Source organism: Leptonychotes weddellii, chromosome 7 (assembly GCF_054177405.1).
Source record: "Leptonychotes weddellii isolate Sample4059 chromosome 7, ASM5417740v2, whole genome shotgun sequence".
Lineage (NCBI taxonomy): Eukaryota > Metazoa > Chordata > Mammalia > Carnivora > Phocidae > Leptonychotes > Leptonychotes weddellii.
The window spans coordinates 37,245,841-37,264,903 of record NC_138375.1 but is presented as its reverse complement, the minus strand read 5'-3'; the positions used below and the strand labels follow the sequence as shown (position 1 = coordinate 37,264,903).

Genomic DNA, 19,063 nt, shown 5'->3' with positions numbered 1-19,063 from the left:
TTTGAGAAAGTTTCTTCTGAGAAATGGTTTTCCACAGGGGCCACACAATTTTACATTTCCAGCAGAATGCACAAGTGTTCCACTTTCTCCACATGGTTATCAACACTGGTCATTTTTTAGTTTTGTTTTATTTTTATAATAGCCATCTTAACGGGTGCAAAGTGGTATAATAGGTATTCTTAAACATTTCTGTCCCAAGCTGGGGAGTTCAAAACAACACCAGGAAGCTATTGCGGACCATATTTAGTTGTTAGAAAGTTCTTACTATTTCTTACTAAATCTTACCTTTCTCTAGCAGCGACTCTCAACCTTGGTTGCACATCAGAATAATTTGAGAGCTTTTAAAAATTCCAATATTTAGGCTGCAAAACCCAGACCAATTAAATCAATGTCTTAGAGATTGGAGCCCATATGTCAGCATTTGTGAAAGCTCCTTAGGTGATTAAAAAAAAAAAAAGTTTTATTTAAATTCAATTTAGTTAGCATATAGTGTATTATTAGTTTCAGAGGTAGAATTTAGGATCACTACATCAAAAACTAATGATGTATGGTGACTAACATAATATAATAAAATTAAAAACTACAAAAAAAAAAGAATTTAGTGATTCAGTGTTCATTACATCAAGTGCCCTCCTTAGTGCCCATCACCCAGTTACCCCATCACCCCACCTGCCTCCCCTCCAGCAACCCTCAGTTTGCTCCCTAGAGTTAAGAGTCTCTTCTGGTTTGCCTCCCTCTCTATTTTTATCTTATTTTCTTTCTCCTTTCCTTCCCCTATGTTTTGTTTCTTAAATTCCACATGTGAGTGAAATCATATGGTATTTGTCTTACTATGTAACCAAAGTTGAGAACCACGGCTTCCAACCTGACCACTGGTCCCACTTAGTTCTGCAGCCTAGCGGGCATCAGCTGTGATGACCCTATCACAGTGCCTTCTCTGACAACTCCTATTAAATAGCCAGCCTTTCATCCCCCTTTGGCATCCTGTCCTCCTCTCCCTCCTAGATTTTTTACCATAGTGTGTATTGCCGGCTGATACTTTACATAGTTTTTCTCCTTTATCTATTCATGGACTATTCTCTGTTTCACTTATCTCTGCTTCTGTAAGACATACAACAATGCCTAATGCAGAGTAGGTGCTCAGAAAATAGTGTTGAATGAATGAATGCATAAATCTACTCTTATTTTCAAATGACAGTGCTTCAGTTAGTTAAAAATAGCTTTTGTGTCTTATCTGTGGGTCTTCTCTTCTCTAGGCAGAATCTTCTTTGTTCCTTCAGCCAGTCTTCAAAGACATTGAAGAATAAACCTCACCATTATGAATACATTGTTTTCCTTTCACTAAATTAGAAAATAATTGAGTACTTCCCATGTACTACACAGACCTGTACACACATATTGCAGATGAGACACTGTGCTAGGATCTGGGAATTGCAGTGAAAAAGAGAACCAAAGTCATTCTGTGGGAGTGGGACACAGACAGTAATCAACAACAGAAGTCATTTCAGAGAACAAGTGCTATAAAGAAAATGCACAATGTTTGTTGGCTGTGGCACATTAAATGGGGTTTAACTGTAATCTGAGACCTGAATGGCAAGAAGAAGCCAGCCGCTAAAGAAGCATCCCAGGAGGAAGGCACAGCAAGTACAGAGGCTTTGGGGGGAGGCACATGTTTCAGCAGTGCTCTCAGTCAGAGCCTCTGAGAAGGACAAGGAGAAAAACCACTGTCACCTCCTTTGTTAGACATTTTACCTGCATCCACATGGCCTAAGATCAAATTAGTTCGTGGTAACTATATCACCCTATTGAAGCCTTTTCCTCCTGAGTTAAATCTTGCCCTGTCCAATATTTGTAACATGTTGGTAGCTGGAATTTAGGTGTGGAAGAGTGATTTGGATGAACATAAGTTGAATTTCTTTTCATGAACCCTTAGCCATAACAACTTCAATCATTCAATCAAAACACTTGTCAGCAGAGTAGAGGAACTTGTTGGTTTTCCAACCACTGCAATACTGGTTCCTTGTTCCAGTTGGCATCTTGTCTTCCATGCCTAAGGGAAAAAATTCTGGAGGAGGCTAGAGCTAGAACGTGGTGGGCTGCTACTGTTTGGGGCCAGCAGCCATCTTGGTTTTCCGTTGAAGTAGCTCAGTAAAGACAGCTCTTTCTTGCTTCTTGGGACCCTGTGTTTCCAGTGGTGGGCTCACAGGACAAGGAGCTATTCCCAGATCAGAAGCTAATATACTTTGCCAATTCAGTTCTCCCCTCTGGGCCTCAGTTTCTCCATATTGTAATGTAGGGTTTGGGTCTGAGAGTTTTGAGATCCTTTGAAACTTCATTAAGAAAGAGAATTTTATTACTACTTTATTAAAAATAAAACTTTTTCTTATAGCTTCTTAATAACCTTCAGATTTTATGGTTTCATTGATGTGGACACTTGTTTCCAAATTAATAAAAACAAAATGCTGAGTTTGCACTAGGAGGGCAGGGTTTATAGGACCAAATCAGATGCTGAAACTGACAAGAACACAGATTTGAGCTGTGATGTTGGGCACCAAAAGAAATAGGGTCCAGAGCAGTGACAGGAGCCCCCAGAGCATATTGATTGGCTGCTGTCTTTGCGATGGACTTCACAGAATCCGAGATCTGTTTATTCAGATCAACTTTATTAGAACAATCTTCAAGCCATGACCTATCCCTTGGACAGCCCATCTGTACACAGCAGCTTCCACATGGGCAGGGATAGGGTTCTGGAGAGAGGGTGGCCCTTGTATTCACGCAGACCCTGGTTCAAGTTACTGTCATTCATTCATCCAATGCCATCTTTCCTTCATCTGACAAATGTGAGTGATGCATTGAAATTGAATTGATCAGTGGATAAAACAGACAAGGTCTCTGCCTCATGGAGCTTACATTCTAGCTGGGGAAGTGCACAAAACAGGAATCAACCAAATACATTTCTGAGCACAAGCTGAGGTAAGAGCTCTGAAGGAAAGTCACAGGCTCTCTGATGGAGAATAACTGTGCAGTTTCAGGGTAGTTAATTCCCCTCTCTGAGCCTCCTCCTCCTTTTGTAGGAGTTAACTAGGATAACATGTAAAGTGACAGGTACAGACATTGGAATACTCTGGGTGCACAATAAATGTGTATTACAGCTGCTGATGCTAAAGTGACCTCCCTGAAGATAAATGAGGGGAAAAATTGATTTTCTTTCCCATGTCTCAGAGTTTCCTTTAATTCTGTGTATGTGTATGTGTATGTGCGTGTTCCTGTGTGCATGTGTGTCTTCCAGTTCCAAGGAGGGTTTTGGGTCAGTGGAGAAGGTCGTGCTGCTCACATTTCTCTCAGCGGTTATCCTGATGGCCATCTTGGGGAACCTGCTGGTGATGGTGGCTGTGTGCAGGGACAGGCAGCTCAGGTGAGTAGCAGGAGGAGACCTCAGGAGGAAACCGGGGTAGAGTTCTAGGATCTCCCTGGACAGCAGGGGTCTGAACTATGAATTCCTTTATAATTGTAATTATGAAAGGGAAATGATGTTGTGAAATAGAGCAGGGAAAAATCACACATAATTTCCCATGACTAACATAACCAGTGTAAGCACTTACATGCAATCTCTGTCCCATCTTTTTTCCTGTGTTCAACTTCGGGTTTTGGGGGTGGGGGAGGGTTGGTAATAGGTGTGATCACTATATATATACATACAATTGTTGAGGACATATCTAATCTAACCCGCCCACTTCATCAGTGGTTCAGAAAAAGGGTGGCTGCCCAGTGACTGATCTAGTATTTAAATGTGTGTTTTCTGCTCTTTCCACTTCATGAGTCTCAACCCAGCTGCAATTAAAATCATCTGAAGACCTTTTGAAAATTGCTGATGTGTAGTGTAACTATGTCCCATATAGTATTTGGAGCATACTACTAAATAGTTATTCGTTGTTTTTTTGAAATTGAGATTTAACTAGGAGTCCTCTATTTTATCTGAAACCCTGGGGGCGGGGTGCATGGATGGGTTAGTCACCCAAAGTCTCTGAACTAGTTGATCTGGGAAGAGACATGGGCATTAATATTTATAAAAATTCACCAGGCGATTCTAGGGTTCAGCCTGGATCGAGAGCCACCAGGCCATAAGGGGGCATAAAAGATGCAGTCCTGCGTGCTCTGTGGCCTTCCTCTCTAAGCAAGGCATGCACGAATCCAGGGATGATGCAAAGAAAGTGTAAAAGCACAATTCTGACCAGTGTCACAAATGTGAGGCACACAGTAATCAATCTCAGAGAGGAAAACAGTAGAATTTGACACCATTTGTGAGGAGGGCCCTTTGGGAGGGTCCCCTGAGAGTAACCAAACCATGGCCTCAAGGGAAGGATGGATATGGAGAGAGAACAGCCTGTGTAGAGGCCCTAGGGAGGGGTTCCATGCATGGGGGCTCAAATCAGGCCCGTGTGGCCTCAGGGAAGAAGATGGGAGGGATTTGGGTGCAAGGGGGTCTGGAGAAGTCAGGGGCGGCTGGACCGTGCACGCCGTGTGGTGGAAGCGAAAGGGGGTCTTACAGAATGCACTGGACAGTTGACTTTCCTTTCCTTTGTCTCTCTCCCTTCTTTCTTTGTTTCCTTCTCCTCCTTTTTTCTCTCCTCCTTTTTTCTCTCCTCTTTTCCTTTGTTCCTCCCCCTGCCTCCTCCCTTATACGTTTTCACTCACAGGAAGATAAAAACCAATTACTTCATTGTATCTCTCGCCTTTGTGGATCTTCTGGTTTCGGTGCTGGTGATGCCCTTTGGTGCCATCGAGCTGGTTCAAGACATCTGGGTTTATGGGGAGATGTTTTGCCTCGTCCGGACATCTCTAGACGTCCTGCTCACAACGGCATCGATTTTTCACCTGTGCTGCATTTCTCTGGATAGGTAAGGGCAGGGCATTGTGCACAACGGAGCTCCATGCTGGGCACAAGGACCTGAGGGTTATTGGACCACACCTTTTTTTCTTCCCTAGTTCATTAGAAGCGATGAATCTCAGAGTGATAGATCTGGCTACTCACTGGTTCCCCCACTCTCTAGTCTCTGCAGAGGGCTCCTTTTTAGTCAGGCCCTCTCTGAGGTCCTGCAGACGCCGAGGTTTGTAAGCCTTAGAACCTGCCTGTGGGGAGCTCACAATCTAGACAGTGACAGGTAGTGGCAATCAGATTCACTGTAGAGCTCTATATTTTTATTCGGATGGCATGAACAAAACTCTGAGGGAGTAAGAATTAACACACCTGCCCCGTAGGCAGCAGGGCTGGTTCAGAATGATAGTCTGATGTTTGAACATGACCTCCTCCCCAAAAATGTGTCTGTATCATGATTTTATGTGCATGCAACCTGGAGAATCTTTTCCAGAAAGTTAATTGTAAAATCCCCAATAACTGCTTGTTTGGGGGATGCGGAACTAACATTTAATTCTTTTGCAGAATTTTGTTCTTTTTCTTCACATTTGACTTCAGGAGGCCTAATGATTTCCATCTTTGCCTTCTTTGTTTGCGATGTATATTTATTAGTTGTATTAGGACTTTTTATTTTCCAATTCCTGTGTGTTTATATTCAGTAATAAAAGCAAAATGCAGTTTATTTATTTTTTTTTTAAAGATTTTATTTATTTATTTGAGAGAGAGAGAATGAGAGACAGAGAGCATGAGGAGGAAGGTCAGAGGGAGAAGCAGACTCCCTGCTGAGCAGGGAGCCCGATGCGGGACTCGATCCTAGGACTCCAGGATCATGACCTGAGCCGAAGGCAGTTGCTTAACCAACTGAGCCACCCAGGCGCCCCAGAAAATGCAGTTTAAAGGTCAGATAATTACAGGATCATAGACCGACATCATGGTATTCGTATCTTAGGGGTAGTTCGCAAAAGAAAGTGTGGTGTGGAAGTCACATGTTATCAGAATGAGCAGGGACAAGTTTTTTTTTTTTTTTTTATCTCTGGAAGAGTCCAACAGACCCAGTTTCTCCTCCGGTCTAGGGATAGTCACTGTTTCTTTAATTGTGGGACAGGAAAAGCAGTTGACTAAAATTAGAGATTGTGACGTATCTAAAATATGTCTTTAAACACAAAAATCAGAGTCTGTCCAGAGAATTACTCACAATGGGGAAGGTCTTGAGGGCCTGGAACCAGCTGCAGGAACAGTGGATTCATCTCCTATCTCATGGAACAGGTGCTTATTGATGGGAATGGCAAGCATAATGGCCAGCTCTGCTTAAATTGTGTGAGCTCTTTCTCTCTCTTGCTCTACCAAGAACACATAGTTGAATGTGCTGAAGTTAAATGCACATATAATGAGACTCTCTAGCTATAGATAGTGACACTGGTAAAACTGAGCTGTTGGTTGGCAGCCAGACCCATAGCATGTCATAGTGTGAAATTTGTGTTTATTAGCTTATTTACAACAATCTGACTTGAGTACATGAAAGACTTACAGGCAGTCACTATATACTGTATGGAAGTTCGCATGAGAAGAAATGAAATGTCAGGGAGTAGAAAATGCATGGAAATCTTGCGGGGTAGCCTGCCTATGATCACTGCCAAAATGAGTGCCAAGACTGAAAGTATTATAGGAACTTGGAGAAGGCAAAACTGAGGGGATCATGGCAACTGGAGTTAACCTTCAGTTTGGGGGAAAAGCAAAGGGAAGAAAAAGAGCTGAGTAGCGAGTGAAGAATGGGGGAGACATGTAGAATCATCTTCCTGATTTGGAAAATTTACTCTGAGCAGTCCTGAGGAAAGGACTGCAGGTTACCTAGGGAGATTTGGCTTCAGAGTTCCAGATTAACAATCAGGTTCTTTTGAAATCATGAAATTGTCCCCAGGTAGGCAGGAGCTGTCATGAAGCAGTATGGGCTGGTCATTAAGAACCATCTGCCTTAGAACGGAAGAGATTTGGGTTCAAATCCCAGCTCTGCCAATGTTCAGCTCTGAGAATGGTGGTAAGTTATTAAGCTTTTCTGAGTCTCAGTTTTCCCATCTCTAAAAATGGGGGCAATAGCATCTATTTTATAGGATTGCAGTTAGGATTAAGTCAGATAGTTCATCGAAGGCATGGCATTGGCCCCACTAGGCACCGTACAAAATGCTAGTGGATGTTCATTTCAGTTCCTGCAACTATCCATGCACTTCATGATACTTCTGAACTTGGACCTCCTCAGTGAATAGCTGCTCCAGCAGATGCATCATCCAGAAATCAGGTAGTTATTCTTAATGTGGCCTTTCCTTATCCCCTGCATTTAAACAATAAGTCCTACTGATTTTCCTTCCTAAACAGATCCAACTCTGTTTCTCTCCATCTTTATTATCCTGGTCCAAACTAATGTCATCTCTTGCATAAGCCACTTCAGCAACCTCCTAATTGTTCTCCGCACATCTACTTTATCCTCCTCCAATCTGCTTGCCCCTTACAAGATCTCATTGCCAGAGCCAACGATGCAACTTTGATCTTGTTGCTCCTTTGCCTGAAACCCTTCAATGGCTGTTATCATACTGAAGATCAAGACCAGACTCCTTGACCTATAGGATTTTGTGCCATCTGTCTCCTGTCTGTGTCCCCAGCCTCACTTGATGCCCTTCACCAGCCTCACTCCCTGGGCTGCAAGCTGTCTTGGCCTTCTTTCTCTCTCCAGTGCTGTGCTCAGCCATCCCAGGATCTTCGCTCCACCATCTGCCTGGAAAGCTCCTTTGCCCCCTCCTCTCCTGCCGGTCTTTCAGATTTTAGCTCAATCCTTTCCTCCTTCCAGAAGCTGGCTCTGACCCCATCAAACCAATTCTCCTTTGTAAAATTTAGTGCAATTGTGATTTAAATCAATTCTTTGACTTTTTTTTTTTTGCATTTATACTCTTTTTATTGAAGTATAATTAACATACTGTGTTATATTACTTTCAGGTGTACACACAGTGCTTCAACAATTCTATATATTACCTAATGCTCACCGCGATAAGTATAGTGACCATCTGTCACCCTACAACGTTATTACAATTTTATTGACTATATTCCCTATGCCGTACTTTTCATCTCTGTGATTTATTCATTTTGCAACTGGAAGTTTGTACCTCTTATTCTTCTTTATCTATTTCACTCATTCCCCCCCCCCCCCAACACACACTTACTCTCTGGCAACTCCCTGTTTGTTCTCTGTATTTAAGAGTCTGGGGGTTTTTTGCCTCCTTTTTTGTTGGTTTGTTTGTTCATTTGTTTTGTTTCTTATATTCCACTCATATGTGGACTATCTCCCCTGATGGGAGAAAGTGCAAGGATATGAATAAGGACAGGGTCCCACCCTCATGGAACTTACCTTTTTAATGGGGAAATTAACAATTAGCCAGTAATTACATAAATACTGATTTAGGTATTTGGGAAACACTGTTCAACAAATGGGATGTTCAGTACACCCTCTTTTTGAGGGAATTCTCTCAAAAATTCTCTTTTTGTGCCACCACTAGCTCCATTTCCTTCTCTGATAATGGACATCAAAACATCTGATACCATAAATGAGATGGAGTCAGATGGTTTCGTTTGGTTTGTTTTCCTTAGGGAGCCTGGGAAATTTGCCAGTTGTCTCTAGCATCTCCTGTCCCTACAGTGATATTCTCATTGGGATGGAAGGTCCACCCTGAACTTGACAACACAACATCTTAGCCTGGAAGAGTATGCTTTTATTTATCATCTAGCCTCTGTTTTTCTCTGTCCCACCCAGCCTGACAGTTGCGCTGGACTGGACTGGGCTGGACCAGAGCACAGAGTGAGTGTGTCAGTGAGATGTGATTCCTGGCAAGATGTTTTGTCTTCCTCTCTGGAGCTACCATGAGTCTGTGGGGACAACTGATCTAGAGTAGTGCTTCCCAGACAAGAACGCTCACTGTGATTCTTAATCTCACCAGATGGCAGACCTTTGGATCAAAGCAAGATGTAGGACTCTATTAATATTATAAAATGCTTTTTTCCCACTGCAGTGCTCCATCCACTGTGCTTCCTGGTGCTTGGAGAATTGAATCCTATTAATGAAAGTTTATTGCCTTGTTAAAAATTATTTCCAAAGCATAATTAAACGACATGCATCATATAGTATGGTCATGGGAGACCAGAAAACTGCATTAAAAGCATTATGTACTAGTACAGTTGATTATTTTGAATCTAAGGTTCTGTGGTGAATGAAAACCACCAAGTATCTGTCATAGAGTACTGGTTTTAATCCAGCCACTAAAAACCATGGGAAATAGTTATGTGTGTTGTCCTAGAAAGATATCACTGGTGTGTTATTTGGGGGGGAAAAAAGTGTCAGATTTTAATGTTCAGAATAATTCCACTTCTGTAAAATAAATATAGAGATGTTTGTATCTAGGTGTACCTGAGTGAGTGTGAGACAGGCAGAGACAGAAAGAGAGAGAGAGGTTGATTATGAATAAAATTGCACCAAACCATTAACAACAGTTATATGGGGGGCAGTTGGGAGTGGTCCTGGCGAGACTGGATAATCAGTTGGATTGGGGTCGAGAGAGACATCACTCTTACTAACTTCTAAAATATGTTTTAAACTTCAGTTTTCCCTTTGCTAGATGTTGACACTTCTTGAACGTAGGAGTATCCATGATAGCCTTTGGCTGACATGATAGCCTTAGACCAGCACATTCTCAAGTCACTGAGAACATTCTGACATTAGTCTAGGAGTTCCCTCTGAGGGCTGAGCAAGGCAGAGAGCACAGACATCTTTTTGGCCAATGTGTCCCCTCTGCTTTCTCACAGGATGACCTGGATTCACCCTGGGTGGGAGCCCTCACCTTCTCCCAGGGTCAGCACACTCTTCCTCCCCTCTGACCCTCCCATCCATCTTCCTTGGTCCCACCCCAGGTCATGACCTTCCGCCTGACCCACTGCAGCAGCCTCTTTTCTAATCATCACAGCTTTTAACGAGCATGAGAGTAATACCTGAGCATTGTAAAAAAAAAAAAAAAATGCCATCAGTTTACAAGTAGAACATAAAAAGGTCTCCATTCTCCCTCTGCACCTCCACAGCTGTAAGCCCTAGAGATAACCACCGTAAATGGTAGCTTCCTGCCAGTTCCAGTCATTTTATATACAAGAAGCAGACTTCAGTGAATATATTTTTAGTTTACTCAAATGGATTTATGTTTTAAATAAGCCTTTGAAAAGGGCTTTCCCTGTATATATCCCAATGAATTTCCTGGATGTAGTGTTTTGACCAACTTGCTTCTCAGATGATACATTGGTAAGATCTTTTTCAGCAGCGTGTGACAGAAAATAAATGGATTGGTTCAGGTAGCTAAAAAGTCCGGCTTCAGACATGGCTCTCTGCAGGGTTTGAACAATGCCATCTAGGCTCGCTCCCTCCCTCTGTCTCTGTCTCCCTCTCTTTCTTGTCTCTGCCTCTCTTCTTTCTTCTGTCTCTTCCTTCTCTTTCTGTCTATCTCCCTTTCTGTCTCTGTACATTTCTCTGTGTTCCTCTCTTTATATCTGTCCTCTCTGTCCCTATGCTGTGTTCTTAGTGGATTCAGTCTTGGGGCGGGGGGTGGTTAGAAAAATGAGCCTAAAACCATCCTTAACTCATGAGTCCACAGGATAAGACACCTAAATACTTTTTCTCATGGAAGAACTTTGGTTGCCTTTGCTTGAGTCACTCTCATCTTGACCAGTCACCATGGTGGGATGACCAATCATGGTTGCTGGGCAGATGTGAGGGGCCACGACTGTCAGCTTTACTAGAAGCATATGGCACAGGAGAACAGCAGTTCCCTCTGGAGGAGGGATGTTGGGCAGACAAGAACAACAGACATCAGCTTCTTTTAGGCTGGCCGAGGGATGTGCAGATATCTTTATGGAGCCTCCACAACAAGACAAAGGTTTGCTATTCCCACCTCTTCTTGTTTTAGGCCAAACATCCCTAGATCCTTCCACAGGCTCTATAGGTCAGACATGTTAGACTTTTAACCATTTTGATCCCCGTTCCCTCATCAGTGCTGTCCTTTGTCATCAAATGCAAGCCCCTTTAAAATCTTCCACTTCACTCAGTATACCATTCTCTACGGCATTGCAAGATTTCCTCGTTGATACCAAATTGTCACCCTTTCCCTTGGCAACCCAAGAACTTGACGTGTTTTATCTGCACAAACTCTTCCAACCATTTCTCAGTCACAGATTTTCTTTTAAAGCAAGTTTACTTGTTAAACATATGATTTTGACTCAAAGGTTACATATTTCATCCTGCGCTAGAGATAAAGTGTCTGCACTTCTTAATGATCTCCCTGCGGCACCACTCAACTTTGTAACATATACGTGAAAAGTGTCTGTCACTGTGAATTTGTGTCACACAGCTATATTTGTATTCCCGATGGGATTGAAATGTGCATCTGTAAGGAAAGCGTATTATGTTTCTCCTTCTCACATACTCTTTGAGGCCTGGTTCATGCTTTGTACATAATAGTAATATTTGTTGAGTGAATCTCATGCTAGAGGATATGAACTCTTTTTTTTTTTTTTAAGATTTTATTTATTTATTTGACAGAGAGAGACACAGAGAGAGAGGGAACACAAGCGGGGAGAGCGGGAGAGGGAGAAGCAGGCTTCCTGCGGAGCAGGGAGCCCGATGCGGGGCTCCATCCCAGGACCCCGGGATCATGACCTGAGCCGAAGGCAGACGCTTAACGACTGAGCCACCCAGGCGCCCCATTTATTTTTATATTCATTTCATCAAATATGTATTGAGCACTTACTAATTGCTAGGAGCTGAGCAGAGCAGTGGAAGTGCAGTGGCGAACAACCAGAAAAAGCTCTGAATCACAGATTTTTTAGCCTAGTGGGGAATACAAGTAGTAAATAAGGAATTATGGTAAAATGGTGGTCACTGAAATCAAAGAGAACTTGGCCTCCAAAGCAGGGGAAGCTCTGGGAGGAAGTAATGGTGAGGCTGGGATCTGTGGAATATGCAGATGTCAGTAGGTAAAGGGGAAGAAGCGGAGGCATGGGGAAAGGAGGTTCCAGAAAACAGCATGTGCAAAGTCCCAGAGATTTCTCAGTGACACTTTATCAACTATTGGCTAAATTCTTACCTTGCGTTTCAGTGCTTTTCCCAACTTGTCCTCAGTCTGTTTTTCCTACCTCAGCTCCCATCCACGAGGGATCCGTTACCATATCCTGAGTATGATACATTTCTTCATAGTCCCACGTTGCTGCCTGTATCTTGCGTTCCTTTTCTTTTCCTGATGAACACTCACCTTTCAATATCCAGACAAGATGTGTCACCTTCTCTACCAGCTGGTCAGGCTTCAGTCCCGAAGATTTGTTGTTTCTTCCTCTGGGGGCCCATAGAATGTTAAGTATCAGTTATTTACTTTAATCATTGGCTTATGTCCTTCTCACCCTAGACTAGAAGCTCCTTGAGGGTCAGCCTTCAACTCACCTGTGCTGTGCTCTTCTGGTCAGTCCCCAGTAGCTGCTCCAGGCACATTTAGCTGATGCTCTGAGATGTGACTTGTGGTTGCCTGGGCAGACTTTGGTGTTCATTTTCCTACCCTTCTAGAACGTGCAATGTGGCAAATGGTTAAGAACGAGGTCTGGGGTGCTAGACTACCTGGATTCAATCCCGGCTGGAGCAGTTATCAATTGTATAATCTTGAGAAGTTGCCTAAATTTTCTGGGTTTTATCTACTCAGCTGTAACATTGTATTAATAATAGTACCTTCTCTTTGGAGTTTATGAAGAATAAATAGCTGAGTGCATGCAGAGAACATAAATCCGTTCATGGTACACAATAAGGATTCAATAAATGTTAGCCACGGTATCGTTCCATTATTGTTTTCCTTTTCAAATGCAAATTTCTACTGGTTGTTGTGGGTGCCTTCCCAGACACTGGTAGCTGCCTTTTCCTTTGTGTTGAATGACTGAGTGTCCTTCAAGTAGAGCCCCTCAGCCTGCCAGCACTGGGCATCTCCCCCATTCCCTTTGGAGAGCTCACCCATTCAGTGGCTTCAGCAGCAACTCTGCTCTCTTCTCTCCTGCAGTCTTGTCCCATGCTGGGCTCTGGGGTCCTGTCTCTACCTGCCTGTTCAGCATCTTGCCTTAAGCTTCTGTCTCTCTTCTTAATTTCCAGTGTGCCCAAAGTGCAAATTTCCATCATAAACTAAGATCCTCTTCTACTTTGTACATCAAAGGTGCATCTGTTAGTCATCTTTTAGTCATTTAAATGTAATTTTTTGAGGTCATCTTTGACTTATCTATCATGACCGGCTGGATGCCAAATCATAGATGTATTTTCATAAATATCTTTCTGATCCATCTTCCTCCTCTTCACTCCTTTTCCCCCTCCCATTTCTTGATTGTTGCAGTAGGATTTTAGTTATTATTCCTGTATATTATCTTATTTTTCAGGTGTATCTTTAAATTATTTAAATATATTTGAATTTTTTCCATGTGTCCCTAGCTCAAAAACTTACAGGGCACAGCATATTCTCCTTCCTCTTCCTAAATAGGGTTGCTTTGGTCTAAACTTGCCCGTTTATTTATCAGCATTACCAGAGCATGGACTTTGGCAGATATGGGTTTAAGTCCCAGTTTTACTGTATCCTGGCCGTATGATATTGGGCAAGTGGATTGAACTCTCTGGGGCTCAGTTGCCTCATATTTAAAGTGTGGATAATGAGTGGTGCCTGGGTGGCCCTTGATTTTGGCTCGGGTCATGATCTCAGGGTCGTGATCTCCAGCCTCGCAACGGGCTCTGCGCTCTTCTCCCTCTGCGCCCTGCCCCCCAAAAAAAAGAAAAGAGAGGGGGAAAAGTGTGGCTAATGAGAGCTCCCTTGTAGAGTTGCTATAGGAATTAGATACAACACAGAATACACCTCCTGCCACATAGTGTGCCCTCAGTGAGTGGGCGTCACATCTAGTAGGAATAGTGGCAGTTATAGGAGAGAGAAGAAACAGACAATTACGGTACGACTGGAGACGTGCTGTGTCACAGGCACAAAGTACTGTGAAAAACCAGGCCGGAGATGGGGAACCGATTCCAGAAAGAACTCTCTCCTAGTGTTTTTTGGGGGGGTACAAAGAACTTTCAAGGCGATAGGACCCTTGAGCTGAGTCTGGAAGCATAGGTGGGATAGTCATCCAGTGTCTCCTGGAAGATTGATCAATCCATACATGTCCTAAAGTATACCTTAGAAACTTTTGTGTGTGTCCAGTAAACCCTGCCAGGATTTTTTCAGATGACAGTGTTGGCAGATTATCCCTTTTTCTTTAGTCTATAATAACTCAATGAGACCCCTTCCTAGACAGCTGATATTCCCCTTCTTGTAAGTTTTCTGATCTCGAAGGTACAGAAGAATGTTTAACAGAGAGGAACACAGTAAGCATTAATCTGCAGATTGCACAAGGGGTTATGGCTCCTGCAGAAGCCCAGTCTGATGCCCTTCAGATCTCTGATGGAAAGGCATCTCTTCCTGTCCCCCCACCCCCACAATTTTTTCTTCCTGGAACCCAAGTTCTCCCTCTGCTCTTGGCTACATTCTCAGTCCCCCTTCATGTCCCTGGCTCCTGATGAATCCCTGCTGGGGTCTTCTTCACTGATCGTCCAGGTGACTGGTCACTTGCCAAGCCTCTTGGGGAGCATAAGGAAAGCCCTTTAGCTCTTCTTGAAGCTGCTGCTGTTTCTCCATCTCTTCAAAGGGGAACCAGAGCAACTGGAATATTACAAAACCAGTTACTGCAAGGAGAAAGACAAATCTCTTTATCCAGAGCTCTGCCACAAAATGTTTGGCTAAATCCCCCTACTGGAGGGAGGACTGATATCCAGCCAATGAACCCCACAGATAAACCAGACTATATATTACTTGTTTACTTGTTGTGGTTTTCTATATAACATCTGCCCCCAAACTTAATGGCTTGAACAACAATGTATCATTATTAGATCTCACAATTCTGTGCATCAGGAATTTGGGCTTGGCTAAAGTCTCTTGATGATGTTTAGCTGGAGACTGGACTAGCCTGGAGGGTCCGAGGCAATTTATCACATGCATGGCACCTTGGTGAGGTCATTTGGAAAGCTAGGCTCAACTGGGCTCTTCTCCCTGTCCACGTGGTCCCAGGTCTTTATATATGATCTCATATTAATACATGTTAGATTTCTTACATGACAGCTCATGACTCTGAGAAACCAGGAGTCCTCTTAAAAATTAGTCTTGGGACTGGCATATAATACTTCCTCATGAACTCTTGGTCACAGCAGTCAAAAGGCAGCCCAGATCCACGGGAAGGGGCAGACTCTCCACCTATGGATGGGAAGTGTCAAAGAACTCATGGCTGTCTTTAATCCAACACAATTACAACCTCTTACAAAAACTGAGATGTTTCACACATAAGAAAACAGACCCAAAGACACCAAATGATTTGTCAAATGTTGGAAGGAATATCCGTGAAAGAGTTGAAACTAGAACTGATTTTCTTGCCAAAGGCAAAATTCCCCCTTGTAACTAATAAATTTACTGATTCAGTGGAGCTCTTTATCCCCTTAGTCCAAAGTCCTGAAGACCATTAGCTTGTGTTTTGTGAATTAGGAATTGTGGGGGGGAAAATCTGTGGTGAAAGGTTTGTTTTCCTGATTCCATTGCAGTACTTGGGTCTTAGCAGGCAGGTGCTACTTCATCTCTTCTCGCTTGTGGTTTAATGTTTCTTTCTTTAGTTGATCTTGATTAGACATTTGGTCTCAGTGACCATCTAGGATGTTGTCTTTGATCATTTCAGGTAGGAGGACTGGGCCTGGATTAAGTCCATAAGAGAATACTACGCATAATCAAATTCATTGCTTGCAATGGTCTCAGTGTTTCCATTTACCTTTAGGGACCAACTCATCTTTAGGGACCAACTCATTCACCATTTTGTTTCTTATAATTGACTACTAGGAGAAATACTGAACCAGGTGACTTCCATTTTATTAAATAATTTAAAGCCCCTGATTCCAAAATGAATTTGAATCTATTTGAATTCATATATCAATATGTATCCATCCATATATATATACATATATATCCTCTGATTGTTTACATATCTATGTATACTTATATATACTTACATGCTTAGATATTAGATATATACATAAAAGATCAGAAGGAATAGAGGTAAAAATAATAACTATTATTTATTAATCTTTATGTGCCAGGAAAACATTAAAACATTATTTCATCAGTTCTCACCGTCAATCAGGGAGGTGGACACAATGTTTCCCATATTACACATGAGGAAACTGGATCATGGAGACGTCACATAACTGATCCTGAGACCACAGAGCTAATAAATGGTTAAGGCAGGGAGACTTGATACCCAGATCAAGACATAAAGTTGACTGCTAAAATCACCTCTAATTCTGAGAATCTAAGGTTCCAAGTTATTCTCCTTGCTCCTTCTGCTTTCCCTGTGGCTGGATGGCAGGAAGTGAGGGGGAAGAATTTTCCTTAATTGCAGGACGAGTGGGGAAGAGATTAGCATGGAGCCTAAAATACATGACTGTCTTGTAAGAGTTGTCAAAGTAAATTGCGTCCCCAGAGACATTTAAAAGCAATTTGATCACACATTTACACATGGCTGCAGTTAGGGAAGCTGGTGGCTGGTCTATCAAAGGGGATTTTAATGGAGTTTTATAAGCAATAGTTTGAAATGTTTTTGCATGAGACATTTCTTTGCAAAAACCCATGCCACATCTTAGTTAATCCGGGCCATCTGGAACCTCACTTGTCACTTGAACATTCATTTAACCACTTTGTAAAAGTTTTCTGATTAAAGAGGAATGGGACTTGTCCAAAGGAAGTCTAGAGAACAGATCTTGCAGATAAGTCTATTCCTGAGATGAGACAAAACTGCTTTCCCTGATGAACACTGTCCACCCAGCTTATGAACCAACAATCCTTTCTCTTGAATTTGTTGTAATTCGGCTTCTTTAGCGGAGCATGTAGCAATGTTGATTGCAATGGACATTTTCCAGTTCAAAAAACTTTTGGTGACTCATCCTGGCATAGCATGCAAGAACCTCTGAGACCGTGGTTCTCAGAGTCCCCAAACCACCACCAGCAGCATCACCCAGGACCATAACAGAAATGTGAATTCTTGGACCCCGTTCCAGATCTTCCAGCAACCTGTTTCAGCAAACCCTCCAGGTGATTCTGTTGCATGCTACAGTTTGAGAACCACTGCCCTTCAGCCGGCCTTTTTAGACGTATTTTTTTCTACTTCCTTACAAACACTCTGTGGTCCAGCTAACTTGTACTCTTTTTAAGTTTATAAGGCTATGTAGATACATGGATGTAGATTTATGGATTTATTATATATATAATTTCTGTCTCCTGGCCTTTGTCCATGCTGTTTATAGTACATGGATTACACTTTCTCCTCTACCATCTTTACCCTGGCTCTGGTGTCCACCTTAAAAGACACTTGTTGGAGAAAACCTTTCCATCCCTCTACTAAACAGGACCCTTACATCCCAAAAACTTGGTCCCACATTGTAATGGAATTTATTTTAAATGGTAATGACTAAGGGTTTGTTATTTATTCAACCCATTCTGTGAGCATCCACTCTATCTAGCATTGTAGGAGGCATTGGGGATATAACGGTAAATGAGGCAAACATTTCTGGAACTTATAAATCAGGCAAGGTGGACTTTTCTCACCTCCTGTCATAGATCTTAGCTCTTTGAGGGAGTGCAGGTGTCTTGTACTGCTGGGTATCCCCCAGGCTGTACTAAGTTATGGTGAGCAGGGTGGAAAGCAATGTACTGGTCTTCTCTGGTCTGTAGAGAATGCACTGGAGTCTTGTGCTGTCATCCACCCTTGTGACATCTACACTTAGGAGGTAATGGCACACTGTAGCATATGCCGAGGACATGGAGCCCCGGCTCTTGGTGCGCTCACCTCCTCTAAAGCAAGCTTTCTCAACCTTACCACTGTGGATGTTGTAAATTAGATGGTTCTTTGTTGGGGAGTACAGGGCTGTCTTGTCCATGGTGAGACTTGTAGCATCTCTGACCTCTACCCGCTGGTTGCCAATAACATCATCCTTCCCAGTTGTGACAACAACTAATGTCTCCAGGCATTGCCAAGTACCCCCTTGGTGAGCAAAATCAACCTGGGTTGAATCCAACTGGGTATATGCTTCCTACAGAAAGTAAGACTTCAGAAAAATGTAAAAGCTCTCCTTAGATGTCTGTAGGACCACTATGCAGAAAAAGAATTCAAGACAGAAATGTTTAATTGAGCCAGAGGTTAAAGCTGGAGGTGGCAGAGAATCAACTGTGGAAGGAACTTTCTTTTTTTTTTATTTATTCATTTTAGACACAGAGATACAGAGAGAGAGAGAGTGCATGAACAGGGGGAGAGGGAGAAGGAGAAGCAGGCTCCCTGCTGAGCCAGGAGCCGGACGTGGGGCTCGATCCCAGAACCCTGGGATCATGACCTGAGCTGAAGGCAGACACTTAACCATCTGAGCCACCCAGGCGCCCCTGGAAGGAACTTTCTTAACTTCAGGGTAGTCTTAAGTTTAGAAAGTAGGGCAGTGGGCTGTGGTGAATTCACAGTCCCTCGTACATTCAGACAGGCCTGGATACACTTCATTTTTGAGAGGATTTGGGCGTTTCAGGATTCTGAGGATCCTACAAGTTCTGAGATTCAGCGTTTTGATTGTTTCTAAAGTGGCTTTTAAAGAATTAAAATAATCCCTTGGGGACTTAGGGAAGGTGGCAGAGTGAAGTGATAGTGAAGAAGTTGACGTTATGGCCCTTGAGTTAAACTGCCTGGACTAGATCCCAGCTCAGCTCTTACCTTGGGCACATTCTGAGATTTCTGTGTGTTTGTTTCCTCATCTATATAATGAGTGCCTTCATAGTTCCTGTCTCAAGAGTAGTTGTGAGGACTAAATGAGATAATACAGGGAGAGCCCTTGGTAAGTAAATGTATAGTAACTATTAAGTCAGCTACTTCTGCCTAGTGGTGTTGTTATGTGTGTTTTGGGGGCAGTTCATGAAAGGATAAATATTTTTGTTATTTGCAGGGGTAATA

The 19,063-nt window shown here is 42.7% G+C and overlaps 1 protein-coding gene across 2 annotated transcripts in view; it reads left to right on the top strand.

The window, feature by feature from the left end:
• The first annotated feature begins 3,293 nt into the window (after nucleotides 1-3,293).
• Nucleotides 3,294-19,063, top strand: part of HTR4 (5-hydroxytryptamine receptor 4) — an 80,416-nt gene continuing 64,646 nt past the window's right edge. For both annotated transcript variants that reach the window (XM_081826139.1, XM_031020898.2), the window contains exons 1-2: nucleotides 3,294-3,415; nucleotides 4,698-4,898. In XM_081826139.1, coding sequence (XP_081682265.1) covers nucleotides 3,357-3,415; nucleotides 4,698-4,898 — 260 coding nt within the window. In that variant the 5' untranslated portion in view covers nucleotides 3,294-3,356. The remainder of the gene's footprint in view (nucleotides 3,416-4,697; nucleotides 4,899-19,063) is intronic.